This window comes from Danio rerio, chromosome 15 (genome assembly GCF_049306965.1).
Source record: "Danio rerio strain Tuebingen ecotype United States chromosome 15, GRCz12tu, whole genome shotgun sequence".
NCBI lineage: Eukaryota > Metazoa > Chordata > Actinopteri > Cypriniformes > Danionidae > Danio > Danio rerio.
In genome coordinates, this window is record NC_133190.1 from 34189649 (window position 1) to 34210247 (window position 20599).

At 35.8% G+C, this 20599-nt stretch overlaps 1 protein-coding gene across 1 annotated transcript in view; it reads left to right on the top strand.

Annotated features, from left to right (window-relative positions):
- Positions 1–1909: 1909 nt before the first annotated feature.
- b3glcta (beta 3-glucosyltransferase a) overlaps positions 1910–20599 on the top strand; it is a 150665-nt gene continuing 131975 nt past the window's right edge. The window contains exon 1 of the mRNA NM_001302251.1: positions 1910–2020. Within this exon, the coding sequence (NP_001289180.1) occupies positions 1957–2020 (64 nt within the window). The 5' untranslated portion in view covers positions 1910–1956. The remainder of the gene's footprint in view (positions 2021–20599) is intronic.

Here is a 20599-nt window from a genome sequence, read left to right on the forward strand (position 1 = left end):
CACCTGTCAGTTTTGAGACGTAATTTAGCTTGTTATGCTAACAGGTTTCGCTTTAGAAAGACACTTTAATTTACGCTGAAAATAATCAGGTAGAGGATAAAAAAGTCCTTCAGACCATCATAAAAAGCATCATATTCTAACCCTTTTTAATTTGTAGGCTACATTTTGACTTTTGTTTTGTCTTTCAGTGTAAAGCTATGTAGGCTAGTATTTCACCTTCATATGTGGTTGTAATTTGATGTGGGTGTAGATATCAGAGCTTGTTTTGTTTTGTATGTAGGGAAATTGTTTGGTGTGAATGAATGGTATTCCTTATTCATTCATTTTCCTTCTGGCTTAGTCTATACAGCGAAATGAACCACCAACTATTTCAGCATATAGGTTTTACTCAGCGGATACCCTTCCAGCTACAACCCAGTACTGGAAAACATACACACTATTTCACAAACACAATCATACACTACGAACAGTTATTTAGTTAATTCACTCCAAACTGGAGCACCCGAAGGAAACCCATGCAAACTCAACACAAAAATGGGAACTGGACCAGCTCTGGTCTCGAACCAGCAACCATTGTGCCACCGTGCCGCATTGATATTCCTTATCTTCTTTTAAAAAGTGACATTGCACAAATGGCATCACATTTAATGTGGTTTCTGATCATTGACTTGCAAGACTGACTTGTCTTTATAGGGTACAGTAAATGGAAAAAACAATATTTTAATAAAACAACAACAACAGTGGCATTATGTAAACACAGAAATTCAATGGGTTAAAATCCTTCAAATGAATTTTGATATACTGATGCTAGTAAAGAAATAGCCTATATCTCAGAAAGTGTAAAAAATCTGCAGTTTAAGACTGCTTTTGACAGACTTGGCGACATGTTTGCTCAGTGGTTAGCACTGTTGCTGGTTTGAGTTCTAGCTGGGTCAGTTGGCATTTCTGTGTAGAGTTTGCATGTTCTCCCTCTGTTGGCGTGGGTTTCCTCCGAGTGCTCCGGTTTCTCCCAAAGTCCAAAGACATGCAATTGATGAATTTAATAAACTAAGTTGGCCGCAGTGTATGAGTGTTTCCCAGTACTGGGTTGTAGCTGGAAGGGTATCCACTGTAGAAATCATATGCTGGTTAATTTGGTGGTTCATTGCACTGTGGCAAGACTGGCAACCTCTGATAAATAAAGAGACTAACCTTAAGGAAAATGAAATTGGACTTTTTGCCTTTTACAACTTATTAAAATAAATTTGACAAGTATTTAATTGATGTCATAAAAGTCAAATATTTCTCTGTGTTATTGTTATTTTTAGAGATGGAGGGAAGAAGTCTCATTTCTCCACAGAGTTTTAATAAATTTTTGTATTCTATGTTGGTCACACTTTACAAGATGTATTCATTAGTTAATGTTAGTTAATGTATTTATGATGAGCAACAGTTGTACAGCATTTATTTTACCTTTACCCACTAATGCGTTTTTAAAATCAAATTCATGCTTGTTAACTTTAATTAATGCACTGTGACTTTAACATGAACAATAAAGATCTAAACTAAAGTTAACTAACATGAATTAATACTGTAATGTCTTGTTTATTAATACAACCTTATTGTAAACTACTAATTTAAAGTCTTTCAAAAGAGAACCACAGACTATTTAGATGCCTGTATTATAAATTGAATATGACAAGTGTCGTTTTTGGTGAACTATCTCTTTAATAAGCCCTTTAATCGCGCTTATGTTAATGTCAAGCGACAAGCACTGCCCCTTGTTGTAATACCCGTGTACGCGGCCACCAGAGGGCGCAGCCGAGACGCGCGTTCAACAGGAAATGTCTTCGCAAAACAAAGCTGTGTGATGATCAGCTCGCACAGTAGAGAGTGTGGATACAGAAGCAGTGCAAACACTCCGCTTTTACAGCACACATAGGATACACAGAGCTGCCAACCGCGCTTCTTCTTACTATGCTCTCCATAAAGTGTCAAAACGGATACAGTGTAACCCAGTATTTCTTCCTTTGGTCTCTTGGTAAGTGTTTCTCTACTCTTATATGCCTAAGTTTCTGAGCTCGAGAATCTTTGGCTTATTAACGTTAACGTGCTGTTAATTTGTTTGCAAGAAATAAGCAGCTGTCTAAACTGTTATATACTGCTTTTAGATGGAAAAACGTGTTTATAGTGAACAGTTTTTTCTAATGGCAGATTTTAACCTGTTTAAAATGACTCTTCCTTGTTGTTTTATTTAGTGTAACAGCTATTCTGCACTCCGTTAAGTTATGAGGAATGCGTTAGGCTTTTTTTAATTGACTCAGTTTGATAGCTGCATTGAGTACATATTAAAGTATTTTAATCATTCATGCTTTTTCAAACTTATTTGCATAGTAGCCTGAATGAATGACTGTGCTGCCTACCTAGACAACATTTTTTTTGGGGTACCATGGGTGTGATTGGCTGTTTCAGAATCTAGCCTGTCTAGACTTTTTTTTTTTTTTTTTTGTGACTTTGATTGATTTTGTCTCAGAAATCTAGAGAGCTGTCATGCTTGACAACATTTTTGGGCATCTTGGGTGTAATATTCTTTGTCTCAAAACATAGCTTCTTGTCTTGACATGGTTTATTGGGCATCACACAGGAAGTTTAAAGCTGCCACAACCTGGTAGTCAACTGTAAATAATTAATTGAACAGACTGATGTGCGGTAGTCTGAAGCACAACAGTTTGTGTGTGGAAATCTGAAATACCGTTGGAAGAAGATGTACCTGAGATGTTACTCTTTCTTTACTCTAGTTAAAGTTAATGTCTGAGGGAGATACTTGAATATTTTGAACAGTACCTAAAGTAGCGGACTAGAAAAGTATGGTAGAATACCTGCTTCACAGGAGGAAAGCAAAATAGAGTATATTTTATAGTCCTTCATTGCAGTTAACTATTCAATTAGATAACCAGTATTAAAAATAGCAAAACATGTAAATTGCACATTCACATCTAAACAAAATTATTTTTTTGGGTCAAATATATAGGCCGGTCACAATATCCATGTTTTTTTGTACGATAAATTGATAATTGCTATAAACTATATTATTGTCATTTTAAGACCATTTTATGCCATTCTTTATATAATGCCAAGATGATAATATAATATAATATAATATAATATAATATAATATAATATAATATGATCACGATTCAAGTACATTCTTCCAAAGAACACATCATATTTTATTCTTAAGAATATTTCATTTAATTATAGTTATTTAAACAATTTGATAATGAGGCAGTGGAGTCAGAAAGTGAAAACGCATATCCTAAATAAAAAAATAATAAATGGTAACAAAAAAATGTAAGGTAAGAAGTTGGGCTGCTATCTGCTACTATATATATACTATAGTAATTTATAGTAAATACTTTAGTGTTTATTTAACCTTACTGACATCTCCATTAGAGGTAGGGATGTTGCAAAATCAGCCAAAATGTTGCTAGAATTGTTGTATTTTTATTTTATTTTTTTATGTATGGGCGATATATATACTGCTTCACCAAAAATGACTGAGATCATGTCCATTTGTTGTGCGATAGGTCGATATACTGATTATTGTGACAGACCTACAACTATAGTAATTTTCCCAGTAGCTGTAATTATTTACTTTCATGGAGGATTTATTGTATTATTTAAAAATACATAAACAATAACTAAAGAATAGGTCACCTGAAAATGACAATTCTGTCATTATTTATTCACTCCTCATTTTTTAAAAACTATTTGCCTTCCTTTTTTTATTTCTGCTAAACACAAAAGCAGATATTTTGAAGAATGCTGGAAACCTGGAACATTGGCATTCATGCTGTTTGCAGTGTTTACAGCTCTCTGTTCTGCAAAAGAAAGTAACTCATAAAAGTTTTGAAACTACTCATGGAAACGAAAATAGTGAGTAAATTTTCATTTTTGGGTGTACTATCCCTTTTAGTCATCATTAATTTTAGTTTTCAAGGTATACCGTGGTTTGGAAAAGTCAAGGTTTTAAAGCCATCAAAATCTTCTGTTATACTGTTCCTGAGGTATGTGTAAGATTTTTTATTTACTTTTTTTAAAGACAACAGTATCGCCAGCAAAAAAGATATCCAAAGATGCCATTTTAAATTGTAAAAAAAAAAAAAAAAAAAAAAAATCAATGTTTTTGAAACAAATGAAGTTAGCTAAAGTCAATGATTTATTTGAGTTATTGCTCCAAAATATTATAAATGTATTATAAATATATTGTTTTTTTTCCCCAAATGAAATAACAGATTAAGGAAATCGAAATGTTTTTAAAAATATCTAGTCAAATATTTTTTGCTGTCATCATGGCAAAGATCAAATAAATCAGTTAGTAGAAATGAGTTATTAAAACTATTATGTTTAAAAATATGCAGAATAAACAGAAATTGGGGAAAAAATAAACAGGGGGGCTAATAGTTCTAAGTTTAACTGTAATTGTAAGGCTACATTGAATTATGTCTACAAGTTAACCAACATATTTCTGAAGCTTATTTCTAGCACACGATGAATGATCGTGTTCATTAAATTGCCCAGAGTAATCTGCTGTGTCAAATGTGTTAAAATGGAATTTATTATTTAATCTTCCTGATAAAATCACCAGAACTTGAGAGAGAACTTGTAGTTTTTTTTATCAAAGTGAGCAAAACAAAGCTTCTTGTGATTTATTGGATATAAAATGTTTGGTAAAGTTTTATTTCTACATCAAAATGAAGCAGCATAAAAGATTGATATTAGTGCATAATAAAGTAAATTGGTTAAAATGACGATAAAACTAAAAAGTTTAATATTTAAGGCATTAAAACAAAAGTTTGTTTGGTGGTACTATGTAAAAGTTAAGACCAGATGAACTTTTCTCACAGTTTCTAGAACTAATGATGAAAATACCTGCTTTTTGGTTGGGAAAGGTTTTAGTTAGCAAGGCTTTTAGAGGAACTAAATTAGATCATAGCTATTTCAGAGGTATACAAATGTATAACCCTGCACAATAGGAACTACAGTGATACGAGTAAACACTGACTGGATGAATTTATTCCATACAAAACACCAGCACAAAATGTTAAAGAGTTACAATGAATAAGCATACAGAAAGCTAACGTTAATACCATTTACTTCAAGCCATTGTCCACTGCATTGTGTTCATTTCTTAGCCTACATGATATGTGGCACTACAAGTTGTCTGGTGTTTTAGTTCTCCATTTCATCCACATACCTTTTATGTCTACATTCCATCTACATTCTGGCGTTCGCACCATCAGTAGCAATGCAATCAGGAAAATGATCCATGGGCAAATTAGTTCTCGGGGAACTACCCAATATGAAAACCCTTTAAGAGCACTGAACCGAAAGACCCATTTGAAAGATGTATGGTACGAATATGTGTACCTTTACACCACTACTGTAAAGACAGTCTAATATTAGGCATCTCTGGATATTAAGGTGATAAATCAAGTGGACAAGCAGCCAGTTGCATGAATTGTGAGTTTGCAGTAGATCTAAAATTGCCTACATGCCAGTCGTAAATGCAGTTCAGGCTGTCGGACCGAGCACCTCATTTGTTTGTATAGTAAAGAGCACTGGATCCCACTAACCTAAAGTGTCAAGCTAACTCCTGAACCACGGGTAAATTGTGTGCTGTGTGTGAGAAGAAATATAATCAGTAGACCTTATTTTGTCTCACCACAGAGGCATAATTTGTTACTTCTCAAAGAGCCTCAATTTGAGATTGTTTGGGATTTGCATAGAAAAGAAACTCCTATTGAGGCTTTCTTTCAAATTCAAGAAAACTCTGCAATATCTCTCAGACACAACTGTTTACAGTTATTGATGCGCACAGAAAAAATGGTTTACTGTTCAAGAATGAATCTTGTGGTTGCTAATGGCTTGAGGTACTGACCTAGTTTAGTTGTACTCGCACCTGCAGAGTTCAGCAGTAAGGACAGCCCGCTGGTCTAGGGCACATGTGTTAGAGTTGTAGGTCAGTTTATTAACCGTCTCTTGCTATTTCGGGCTAGTGCTGCATTATCTCTGTCTTGCATTTTTCATCCTGCCCATTTTTTTTCTTCCTGGTTAGACACGCTGAACATTTTTGTTAAATCTGCTCATTTAAAAAGGGACTGAATTGTTCATGTTATTATTTTTTATCATTTAAGTTTGTTTGAAGTAGTTGTTAACCCGAAAATTACCTTATAATGTATTGTTAACCCCCTGACGTTGGTTGATTATGGATTTATGCACATTTAAAAGCTTCAAAATAAAAGCCACCATCAAACACTGTTGTACTGTGTGGTAGAGCCTGGATAAAATTAAAACTACTCAGACTGTGTTCGTCTAAGAGAAAAAATATACAGAGGATGGCCTGAGGGTGAGTGAATTATGGGGTAATTTTCATTATTTTTTTAAGCAGATGCTTTTATCTAATGTTACTTACAAATGAGAAATACAACAAGCAATTAGAGATAATATGTTAGTGTTATAAATACAAAGACAGTCTGATGTAATTTGGAAAAAGTAAAGGCCAGAACAGAGAGAGGGGACTCAGCAATATGTTAACTATTGCAGTGGATTTCAGTATTCCATATTAGACTGGGAATATTCAATTCAATTCAGCTTTATTTGTATAGCGCTTTTACAATGTAGATTGTGTCAAAGCAGCTTTACATAAATGGTCATAGTAACTGGAACAGTGTAGTTCAGTTTTTAGTGTTTAAGTTCAGTTCAGATCAGTTTAGCTCAGATCAGTGTGATTTAATCATTACTGAGAGTTCAAACACTGAAGAGCAAATTCATCGATGCGTAGCTCAACCAATCCTGAACCATGCGAGCCAGTGGCGACAGCGGAGAGGGAAAAAAAACTTCACCAGATAGGAGTGAAGAAAAAAAACCTTGAGAGAACCAGACTCAGTTCGGCACGACCATTTTAATTTCTCCGCTGGCCAAAAGTCTTGTGCAGAGCTTCAGGCACCGCGGTGGGCTGGAAGATGGCCTCAGCGAAGACTCGTATGTCCCTGGAGCGTCGCTGGTATCAGTCTCATGAATATCATTTCACCAGCAAGGAACAGTGAATGTGAAAGTTCTGGAAAGTGGTTTTGTAGAAAAAGATTAGTTTACTTAAAGTGAATGAACCTTTGCCTTAAAATTACTATGGATGTCAATGAGTACCATCAACCAGCTTTCTTCAAAATAACTTGATTTGTGTTCTGCAGAAGAAACTCAAATAGGTTTGGAACATGTGATGAAGAGTGAGAAAATTATGACAGAATTTATTATTTATTATTGATTATTTATTAGTAGTGTTGTGCCTTTGTAATTCATCAAAATTACTTCTTTTTAGTCTTGGAACCACATAACCTTTTCTCCCGGATTATGCATACAATATTTATTTTTGTATGTATGTATTTATTTATTTATTTATTTTTGTGAAGGCAGGACTCACCATTAGTCAAGGCACAATGATCCAGCCATCCCATTGCCGACTGACAAAATCAAACCCATTTGAGAAACCATTTTGATGGAATATACGCTCACTGGCCACTTTATTAGGTGCACATATCAAACTGCTTATTAACACAAATTTCTTATCAGCCAATCACATGGCAGCAACTCAATGCATTTAGGCATGTAGACACAATCAAGACGATCAGCTGCAGTTTTTAAGTGACTTTGAACATGGCATTGCTGGTGCCAGATGGTATGATCTACTGGGATTTTCACGCACAACCATCTCCAGGGTTTACAGAGAATGGCTTGGAAAAGCGAAAATATCCAGTGAGTGGCAGTTCTGTGGGCACAAATGCCTTGTTGATGCCAGAGGTCAAAGAAGAATGGCCAGACTGGTTTGAGCTGATAGAAAGGCAACAGTAAGTAAAATAACCACTCATTACAACCGAGGTCTGCAGAAGTGCATCTCTGAATGCACAACACATCGAACCGAGGCGGATGGACCACAGCAGCAGAAGATCACACCAGGTGCCAGTTCTGTCAGCTAAGAACAAGAAGTTGAGGCTACAATTCACACAGGCTCACCAAAACTAGACAATAGAAGATTTGGAAAACGTTTCCTGGTCTGATGAGTCTCGACTTCTGCTGCAACATTTGAATGGTAGGGTCAGAATTTGCCATGAACACCATGAAAGCATGGATCCATCCTGGCTTGGATCAACGGTTCAGGCTGGTGGTGGTTGTGTAATGGTGTGAGGGAAATTTTCTTGGCACACTTTTAGTCCATTAGTACCAGTTGAGCATCGAGTCAGCGCCACAGCGTAACTGAGTATTGATGCTGACCATGGCCATCCCTTTATACATATCTTCTCATGGCTACTTCCAGCAGGATAACATGCCATGTCAAAGCGTGAATCATCTCAGACTAGTTTCTTGAACATGACAATGAGTTCACTGTACTTAAATGGCCTCCACAGTCACTATATCTCAATCCAGTAGAGCACCTTTGGGATGTGGTGGAACATGAGATTCACATCATGGATGTGCAGCCGACAAATCTACAGCAACAAAAATGTGGTATTTAACAAAAATGCTTCTCTGCAATTTTTTTTTTTTTAAAGAATGGTGTAAAAGTATATGAGAAAAAAGATTTTATATAGACTAAAGCAGGGGTTCTCAAACTTTTCAGCTCGCGACCCCCAAAATAACAATGCCAGTGGCTCGCGACCCACAATATCATCTGAGGTGGTTATAAATACAAAAACTTTGCATGCAATGGTGCACACACACCAATAGACCAAAGTCTATTCTTCGTAGATTTTTTTATGTATGTTAGTGCTGTATATGGCCCAGAAAGCATCAGATGCAGCTATGCTGTGTCTTTAATATAATGTAATCACCCCAGCGATCGCAATTGAATAGAACTAGTAACTATTAGCTACTATAGTAACTTTATAAAGTAGTATATAGTAACTATAAATTACTATTTTTTTCTAGGTTATGGATAAAATATGGTAATTCTTATGGTTTAATAAAAATAAATAGATTTTTGGAAATCACCTGGCGACCCCCTTTCATTGTCCCACGACCCCTCGGGGGGTCCCAACCCCCACTTTGAGAACCACTGCACTAAAGAATAATAGAAAAACAATACAATTTATTATTAAACAGTTATTCTCTTTGATTAAAAAATCATATCATTGCTGTATGATTCTAATGGAAAGAAAGAAAAACAATACATGTGTAAATAAAAAAAAAAAAAAAAACTGAATAAAATATATAGTATAGCTAGTTCAGATCTGAAGAGTTTCCAACCAGACCCACCTTGAAGAAAGAGAAGAAAAAAAAACAGTTGAGCCCTGATCTGACTTAAAATACAATGTTTTTCCCTGCAAGGGAATAGTTGTGTAAGGGTCTTATGAAGTATGTATGTGTCAAGATATCAGCGCTGTCCTTTTGTATTATTTATGATGTGCAGAATAAGACTTTAAGAGACAACATCTTTTGTGTGTACCTGCAGGCAGAAAGAATGATCAGTACGAGACCACTGCTGCTTCGCTGTGAGGCACAGATAAAAACAAAGCCATTTAACACGAACATCAGTAATGTTTTGTTAGTTGATGAGTTACACTGCATGATAGAAAATAACCAGCAGGTGTTTTGTTAAGTCTTTCCCACAGATGTTCCCCTAGAACTTATTTTGCCGCTCGAGTCAGGAGACAGTTTAAGCGAGCAGATCTGAAAGATAAAAGTGCTGTTTACACCCGACAGTTAAAGAGATAAACACAGCAGCACTCTGCGTCTGAAAAAGTGACTGTCAAACACGTATCTAAAGTTATGCAGGGAGCGCAGGAATCCATGGATGGCATGAAATCACCTTGGCGGTGTGAATCCTTGCGCTCTGTTCTGCTTATCAGTGAAAGGCAGTCTTAGGATTTGGCTTGGGATTGAAAGCCATGGGAGATGGAGACAAACTAGGCATTTATGATGAGGAAAGAAATGCCAGTTCTGCTCATTTTCTCACAGTGTGCAGACCTGCTCTAATAGGACGGTGTGTATCTGCTTCAGTACTTCAAAGTATAAAAGACCGAGTTTTATGCTGTGTATATTTATTATTTATTAATATTGATAAGTCTGCCATCAATGTGTTTCATAATCTCTGCAGAAATTGAGCAGAAGTTAGCCTTAATATTCTCCTGTTTGAGAGAAGAGAGACACCAGGAGCATTTTTATGACTTTTATATTATCGTTTTTATAAAAGTTATTTTTACAAGCTGTAAGATAAGACTTTGGTGTCTCCAGAATGTGTCTGTAAAGTTTCAGCTCAAAATACCTGTCAGATTATTTGTTATACTCTGCGGAAAATGCATATTTTGATGTCAGAGCAATTTGCTGTTTTTGTAGCCTATGCCTTTAAATGCAAATGAGCTGGTTCTCTCCACTCACTTTTCCTACATATGTGTCGGCCTCCACAGTGTTTCCCCTAGGTTTACAGTTTTGGGGGTGTTGCGTGGTGCGACTATTCAGACTAACACAAGTGGTCATCATGGTATTAACTTATTTCTTTTAATGACAGCAATAAATGGCTAAACAATTATTTGAACTGTACAAGCGTTAAGCCAAAATGTAACATTTATTTTTAGATATTTTTTTTATCCACAAAGTGTAGAGCTTTTGTCACTGCAGTGTATTTTTTGGGCTTCTGGGAGATTGATACAAGTTTACTTACTAAATAAAGTATAGTTTTATACTTGACCTTTACTTAAGTATACTTCTTTTTCCTGAAAGTGTATGTGCTGACTTAATTACTAAGATCAGTCTTGTACAGCCAGGCAGAGTATTGTCGCTCTGACAGCCAAGTTGGCTTAAAGCTAGGGATGCTCCGATCAGGAGTTTTGCAGCCGATCTTGAGTCCGATTCCTTGTCATTGTGATCGGCTGATACAAAGCATTGATTCTAATGCTTCAAGCTTTTTAAAGCATTAAGCACGTTTTCTCTCTAAATATGAACCTTAAAAGAAGATCTTGCCTTACCTAAGAGAATAAATTAAGGATGCTGCATAATCCTTTGAACACGTCTGTTATAACTATTTAGGTGTGAACATGTCATGGCCAGAAGCAGCTTTACAGAAAATAGTTCATCCATTCCTTCATTTGACTTCAGCTTAGTCCCTTATTTAGCAGGGGTCGCCACAGCGAATGAACCACCACAGAAAATAATAAAGTATATTATACACAATGTTAAGAAAAATTACAAACAATGCAATTTTTTGAAATATTGCAAATGATGCAAGAAGAGTTCAACATGTCTCAATCAGGAACAAGTTTGGAGTGTATGTTTGATGTATAAGAATTAAAACGCACACCTATAAATCTAATACTTCTTACAAAAAGGAAAAGCGCCTATACAGTGTTTATTGCAAAAAGTATATTATTACAAGAAGTTATATTATTAAATATTCATGTTAAAAAATTAAGTTTTATTTATCTCATAATTCCAGCCATATTTTAATAACTGTTTTGCAATATTGTCAAAAACACAAAACTTTCAGTTCTTAAATGTAAAAAGGCCTAAATACATGCTAGACCATTCATAAAATGTAATGTTTAGACCGTCACTCTGCCTCTCGCGATCTGTTCTCTTTCTCATTCACTCGCGTTGCCAAGATTTCCTGGTATTTTAACCCGTTTTTGGGGATCCCGGAGCCGGTATAAGTTTGGGGGAGACTCGCTTCCAGAAGAGGTCACGCTTCACATCACAGCAGCTCAAAACACTGGAAATACAATGGCTGCACTTGCAACAAAAGCATCACTCACGCCAGTGGTGCCAATAAACATGCATAATATACAGGGGCGCACGTGCTTCTTCTGTCCAGTCAGGTGTGGTGTGCACACTCTCATTCCCATACAGCTGAGAGTGGTGTACCATGCGCGATTCAGAGAGCAGAAAACTCAAGCTAGGACTTAACCCAGCAACCTTGATGTGAGGCAGCAGTGCTAGCCACTGAGCCTCCGTGTACCCCTATCCTAGAATTGAGGAATTCCAAACCAATATAAGGAGTAAAGTTAGGCTGGATATTTCTGTTCAATTTGGAAAAATCCGATTGGCTAGTTAATGATTACTAATAGGGACCAGCTGCAGTCAAGCATATCCCATGCTCTTCTCAAAATTAGTTTTGTGAAACTTCACTTGACTTGAGTTTTTTTTTTTTTAAGGACGATATGACAGTAGACACACTATTCCTACACACTATACCTCTTTCTAAACTGCTTCCAAAAGTTGATTTTGCATCATAGGTGCCCTTTTATTTAATAAAAATGCATAATAGTCCAATAAGAATTTCTTCAGACTTTTCTTTTGGAGATTTTATTGTGAAGGTGAATTGACGAAAAGCTTTTGAATTAAATAAAAAAATTTTTAATTTAATTTCTTTTAACTTAATTTATTTGCTCCGATTTATTTAATAACAAAAATGCATTTATTTCCACCAATTTCTTACACTATGAAATATAAATACTTTAATATATATATATATATATATATATATATATATATATATATATATATATATATATATATATATATATATATATATATATATATATATATATATATATATATATGTATGTATGTATGTATGTATGTATGTATGTATATATATATATATATATATATATATATATATATATATATATATATATATATATATATATATATATATATATATATACTTTGAATAAAAATGTCTAGTAAGTCCCCAAAATAAAAACAAAGAAAATGTAAAAAATAACATTGAATTAAGTACAAAGATTAAAAAATGTTTTACATGTAGTTTTATTTACCATTTTAAAATACACATATTTACGTCAAGCTTTGTGAATAATTGAGCCCTAATTAGTGTTAATAATTTAAAAACCTACAGTGAAAAGTATTTTTCAGCTTTTTATATTTTTATTTTCTAGATGGACTCCTCAACAAACTCTTCAGTCATATTGCAATATCATTTTTTCTATTGTCATGTAGCCATAATATGCATGAAAGAATCAATCCAACAAGATCCCAAATGTTAATTTCACGCCCACTTTGAAAGCGTGCTCGACCAAGACAGAGACATCACGACACAGCATGAGATCTCTTTAATAATGAAATTCTAGTCCGCTCACATCTTGCCATCAAATTGCACTTTTATCCTGTTTTGATCTTTTGACAATCGATATTTGTCTATTTAGAGAACAGAAGACCTGCCAATATTGCCATTAAACAACAAGCTCTTGATGAGATTATCAGTCCTGTCAGCGGACTTTTTCGTAACAGCTATACTTCCCTAAAGTTTTCTTTTTTGACTGACAGGTCATCAGAAAAACCTTTTCTTTGTGTTCGCCACCCACTTCCAAAGTGCAATGGTGAAGTGATGTGAAAGACGAGGAGCGGTGCTTTTATTCAAGAGATCTGTCATGCTCCTTTCAAGTTATATTAGTGTCATAAAGCCATGATTTTTTGTGTATGTCAAATGTCAAAAGAGAGTAGTCCAGTAGTCCAGTCTTAATATCAGCAGTAATTTAAAAAGGGATCTCTGATTGACTTATTTTAGTTTTGGATTGGATTTTGTGTAGTTCCCCTACTGCTGGCAGTCCTAATCATCATCCCAGCAGGGTCTGGTACTCGGCAGAGAGAATTATTACACAGCCCCACCGAATGCAGAAGCAGTCCATAGCATTCAGTGTTATCATTTAATGGCAGGAGCACCATTCAAGTGGCAGAAGTTTCTCCTAACTAATGCGTGTCATTAAAATAATTCTCTCCGAACAGCTTTGAGGGCTCTGCTCAGTGCCTGTTTGATAAATATCAGGGTGCCTTTGTGATTGATGGAAGGAGCAATGACTAATAACTTGTTTTGTTTGCTTCGCTCTTGTGAATTGCTGACTCTTTAATGCGTTCCCCCTTTTGATTAACAGTTGTAGGTTCATTATCAAGTTGCAGAGTATATGGAGTTCAACAAATGAGTTCTTGTACACTCTGAAAATGTCATTAATTAAAATGTAATATTAATATCATCGTGTAATTTGTGCGGCTCGCTGCTTGGCGAGGCAATGAGCGTGTTGCGCAGGAAATGTTGCGGAGACTTGGCATTGAAAAGACCTTCAGGCAATGAAAATGACACGCATGCATGAACAATAAATTTGGCTTCCGGAACCAAAGCAAAGTGACTGCTCTCATTGTGGATCTGAGACTTTGGAATCCTATTTCCTCCTTAGAGAAAAGCCAATACTGAGGACAATAGTTGAGTTTTAAATAAGCGTCAGTCACAATTCTGAATGCAGGCAAGCAGTCACTGATTGTGAAATTGGGAAATGTCTGGAGGTCTGCTTGAGGGATTGAGGCAAATTAAATTTCTTGACCAACTTCAAACAGCCCCCTGTTTGCCTTCGAGAGCAAAGTAATGCAAATTCCTGTAGCGTTCAGAGTGTATTTAGAACTGGAGGAAAAAATACTAGTTGCACTTTATTTTAAGATGCAATTCTCTCTATTACTTAATCATAAATGAATAATGAATAATAGACAAAAGTCTTTTAGATCACAGTTGTAAGAGCAACAGATAACTTAACTTCTAGTTGATCATTTGGAAAAGTGGCAGAAAGTACATTTTTCTCATGTATCATCTGTTAATCTGCTCTCCAATCATCACAAATACTGCAGAAGACCTATTGGAACCCGCATTAACCCAATATTCTCTCAAAATAAATAATCAGTCAAGTTTGGTGAAGGAAAAATCATGTTTCGGGGTTACATTCAGTATGGGGTTGTGCGAGAGATCTGGATGGCACCAATGACAGTCTGAGGTATCAGGACATTTGTGCTACCCATTACGTCACAAACCACAGGAGACGTCAAAATCTTCAGCAGGATTGCGCTCCTTCTTATGCTTCAGCCTCCACATCAAAGTTCCTGAAAGCAAAGAAGGTCAAGGTACTCCAGGATTGGCCAGGCCAGTCACCAGGTTAAACATTATTAAGCATTTCTCAACCCGGGCTCATTGTGGAAATTTAGTCCCGTAAACGTTTCTGGAGACCGCGGAATACGTCCCGGCGGGTACGTACGGCTGCAGTTTTTGTTTTTGCGAATTTTGCGAAATTGAGTGCGGTTCGCGCCCGTGCTGTTCTCGCTTGAACCCGCCAGAGGCCGCTGTCCGAATGACTGGATGGTTGACTGTGCGACCGGCCAATCGGCTGACCCGCTCTCCTCCTTCCCTAAACCCAACCAATTTTACAGATCGATTCGCCCGCTCGCTTCCCTAAACCCGAGCAACAGTTTACAAAAAGCCGTCCAAAAAAAGAAAAGCACTGATTTTTTTTTTCTACCACGTTTTCGGATTTGGCCGCGTTCTTACCCTGTTACGAAACTCGTTCACTTCATTTTTGGGATATTGTTTTTGTCTTACCTGATTGCTGGAACCGCTCTTCCCCGGACTCGAAACCGATCGCCGTGGTCGACTCCTCTCTGCATCTCGAGCCTGTCGACGTACAGGTAAGCAGTCGGCGGGACTTATTCCGCTGTGTCCAGAAACGTCCGCGGGACTACGTTTTCAGAATGAGTTTGGGTTGGCATGTCTGGGGTAAGATGAAGAAGAAGGCATACCCCTACTCCTCCACCTTTCCCTTTAAAGGGCGGCACGGTGGCCCAGTGGTTCCCACTGTTGCCTCACAGCAAGAATGTCACCGGTTCTAGTCCTTTAACAGGCCAGTTGTTGTTTTCTGTTGCGAAGTTTGCATGTTCTTCCCGTGCTCACGTGGGTTTCCTCCGGGTTCTCCGGTTTCCTTTCACATTCCTAAAACATGCACTACAAGTGAATTGATAGATCTAAATTTTGCTACAGTCAAACTTTCATCCAGCAGCATATCTCTTCATAGCAATCATTTTAGTCATCAACTCTTATCAAGGGGGAGTTGTCAAGATCTACCTGAGCTCAAAGCTCCCCTTCTTGCCCTGCAAACGGGAGGGAGCCCAGGGCTCAAAGACCTTTTGAGCTCAGGGCTCTCTCCCGGGACAGCATGCTAAATTTGCGTACTTTATAATCAATGATCAGCTTAGTGTGAACTCTTGAAGTTATTTGAAACATTGGAGAGATGTATGGATGCAGTCGTTCAAGCTCGTGGGAGTCATACTAACTCTTTTTTCCGCTGCACCATAACTTTATATACATTATTTCTGTTAAGAGACGAGACTTTTGTCTATCTTACTCTCGTAATTAAATAATTAAAATCAAGGCATGATCATATTTTATTTTTTGTAAAATAAGCGTAATCTAGAGGCCTTTGCCTTATATTGGTGCCCATAGTAAAAGAAATACAACGCTACATTTTCTCTTGAACATGTTATTTATGTTTGCAGGTAGATATATTCCTGGACAAATTAAAAGGCATAGTTCACCCAAAAATGAAAAGGACCCCCCTCGGGTCATCTTGGGTGTATGTGACTTTTTTCTTAGACAAATACAATCATGAATTTTATTAAAACAATTCATTTCCAAGCTTTATAATGGCAGTGAATTGGATTTGAGATTTGAAAGCCTAAAATGTGCATCCATCCATCATTATAATGCTCCACACTGCTCTGGGAGGTTAATAGAGGCTTTCTGCGGCTAAGTGATCTGTTTGTGCAAGAAAAATATCCATATTTAAAACTTCATAATAACGATAGCGAGATAATAGATGTGAAAGTGGTGAAAAAAAGAGCAAAACAAAACCCCAGTCACATATTTAATGTACAAAACTAGGATTTATGAAGAAAAATGGTAAAGGATTTTAACATAAGCCCAGTTTTTCTCACTAGAACTTACTTGATATGCTTACATCAATAACATAAACACAGCAGCCATATTTGATTAGCTAGCAGTTAGCTAAGAGATGAACAGACTTGCTTTTCGAATACAAAATTGTGTGATAAACATGTTGAATAGCTGATTTTGTAAGTGAAAGTTGTGGGCAATCTTGAAGAAAACAGCATCACATTAGTCTTCGCAGTTTATGCAGTTGCCTTCAGGAGTTTAAGTTGACAAGACTTTAAAACGATCAATGTGAATGTTCGGTTGCAGAGCAAACAAAGCATAGTAGAAATCATAATCCGAATGAATGTTTTTTAAGTATCAATATGTTAGCCTTGTGGTTAGCGTCTATAACAGAGATGTCCAAACTAGGTCCTTTGGGCCAAAGTTGGCCCATAGTAACCTTTGATTTTGCCCGCCTTCCCATCTGAGAAGAGAGGGAGAATGATGGGCATGGTTTTAAGACTATCAATTCAAATTTAATTTAACCTTTACATTAAAGGCAGATTCAGCTTGACTGGTGTATTCAGCAATGAACTCCACTGTCTGATAAATGTGAATGTTTATGTTTTTACTGCAATTTGTCATTTGATTGCAAGTTATCATTTTAAAAGTTCTACTGTGTTAGATTATGCAATTTAAAATAACATTTTCTATCTATTATAAAATATTATGAAATGAAGTAGGAAATCACCCATGGGAACTTTAATGTAATATAGATTTGTATATTTACCTTCGGCCCAAAGCTCTCAATGATAATAGATTTTTGACCCTTCATGAAAAAGTTTGGTCAGCCCTGGTCTATATTTTTTTAGATGGTCTACAAACCATCATTTGACAATAACTTGGCTTATTACCTTAACCTGATAACCTAATCAACCCAGTTAAGCTTTGACCCTCCAACTCATCTGAGAAGAGAGGGAGAATGATGGGCATGGTTTTGAGACTGTCAATTCAAATTTATAAGCTAGTATGCGACAAAACAGTGACAAAGTTCACATTTAAAAAATATAAGCATTCAATGCTTGCCAAAATGGATCAACATATTTTTTTGACGTCACCTCATACTTCAGTCTCATAAAGATGCCATTGCTGATGAAAAATGTGATATAAACGAAAGCTACTGGCTGTTTCTTGAAAGGGGAGGAGCTATTTATGTCCCACCCTGTCTTCATGTTTTTGTCAAGCATCAATCAAAAATCCTTTATTTTCTGGAGAGGAGCTGAAGAATAGCAGCTGAATTGCATTTAAAAAGACACATGAACACATTTGTTTTTGCTTACAACTAAAAAGGTGCATTTACGGTTAAAAAGATACCACTTGTTTTCACTGGTTTTTTGAGTTAAATTAATAAAGTTTGGTAAAAAAGAGCACAATATGATTAATTCATTTTAAGAGTCAATGTTGAATGCCTAATTGTACACTTGTGATTGAGGAAGCAAACCTTTCAGAAACTTCATTTGAACTGAGTGCTTTGTAAAATTACTCAGCCTTTCAAAGCACTTGAAATGCTTCACTGCAACGAGCCATTGAAAATGTTTAATATTTATATTACAACATTAATATTATGTATCATCTATTTAATATTAATATGATTAAGTGAAATTGATTAAATTCAATTTCTTAATCATCATTTTTGAACTGTCTAGTGTGTTCTTTTATTAATGCACAGGGCTTATTTTATTTCTAGAGAACTTTGTTAATGGGGGCTTATTATTTATTACACTAATGCTAAACGTATGCAAATTTATGAAGCTGATTCAGAATCAAGTAACCCATACACATAGTTAATATCATCACTCTTGTATCTATGAAATCTATAACCATACCAAAAGCATTTAGTTACCATGATTCCTCCATTCCTCCACATTACTTGCTGAAATTGCATGATAGTATAATGATCAAGTAATTGTGCATTTTCTTTTTATTTTCCCGTTCAGGTTCAGATGTTCTTTGTTTAGGGACTGGTGGTAAAATTTATTTGACCCTTTCGTCCTGTGTCCAGATGTCTCTTATGGCCAGAAACAAAAAGTTGACAGATAAAATACACTGTAGTTTTCGAAGATGATTTGGCAAAGATTTATGCTTTCATTTTCCAACACAAAACTGTTCTGTTGACAAACAACACCATGAAACAAATGTTTAAGCAGCTGATGGAATACAGACAGTGCCATTTCTCACATTAGACTGCTCCGTATTTCACACCATCTTACTTTTGACCTTCATCTGGTTGTTTTGTTCATAAAAACTTGTTTTGCCACTTTAGCACTTGTTCTTGATGTATTTTTAAATGGAATAGGAGCATATTTTTAAGGGTTGATTAATTTATGCAATTGCATAGTGTTTTGTTAGAACCAATTTTTTCAGACCATTGACATTGATGAAAATTCAGATTTGGACATTGAGAATTTTAGAACCCTTGTTTTGGGTAAAATAGATAAAAAAAAAAGAAGTTATTATTACTATCATTCCATAAGTCCAAAAGACTGTATATATATCAGGGTTCAACAATAAGGACTGCCCAATGTCCAGGGGCCAGTATGAGAGATGCTCGGGACAGTAGACAGAATCGTTACTGGCCCAATCGGGTCACTAAATTTCAATTTGCCTGCTACTATTTGTCAATTGCATGCAAATACAGTCTTAGAAAAACTATTTGTTCTTTTAAGTCTTTGAATGCTGCCTTCTCTGTGAAGTCGTGAACACCATATTGCTTTTCGTTTTCTTATATCTGATTGGATGTTTTAAGCACTTTTTTCCCCCCATAACCTGGTAAAAACCAGTACAGCTAAGAGACTGCAACCTGACTTCACCTCAAAATATGAGGCTAATAGAAAATGTCTGTTGACATGGGTACAAGACGATGTGGAGTACAAAAACGAAGTGATATTTTACTTGGTTTGCCGTCACTTTTTTTAGTCAGTCACTTTTTGTTTTGCAATAAAATACATGCACATTTTCCATACTGCTATATTTTACTGCTAAATATTTTAACATTTCTAAAATATTTAAATTCTAGATTCACAGAAATTTATTTTTGACATATTATTTAAAATATGTGACTAAGAAATAGCAATTCACTTTTTTTTTGGTGGGGCCAGTGAAAACTTTGGCAGGGCAAGTAAAAATCTGAACCACTGGTCCAGTCAGGCCAGTGGAAATAACTCTTAACGTTGAACCCTGTATATATATATATATATGCATATTTTATTATAATCTGATTTTTTCAGACCTTTGGCGTTGATAAAAATTACGTTTTTGGATTTTATAGATTATTATTAGATTACTATTATTTTAGACTATTATCTGTTTTTAGATTCTTTCATTTCCCTTTGGCTTAGTCCCTTTATTCATCAGGAGTCTCCACAGCGGAATGAACCGCCAACTAATCCATCATATGTTTTAAACCATGGATACCCTTCCACCTGTTGATTTATAAACAATTGTAATTGACTTTGTTTCAAATAGTGAGCAGACCTATTGTTTTTAAGGGGTTTATTTCACTTCACTTAAAAAAAACTTTTTGGCCACCTGTGGTGGCAGGCCTTTTACACAGATCTTCCAACTACCTCCTGTATGCCGTTATTTCAAGGACAAATGTCATGACATTCATTCATTTCATATAATGCGATCATGTTAATTTCTTGCACACCAATTTCCTCTGTTTATTCACAAAACTTCTTGCACACTCTCAAATAAACACAGCTAAAGCGCATTTTAGTGCGATTATGTAATGAGTATGTCTCTAACATTTATTCGATTTGCTAGGAATATTTATGAATGTCTCAAGTAGACCTACAGAACGGCATTGAT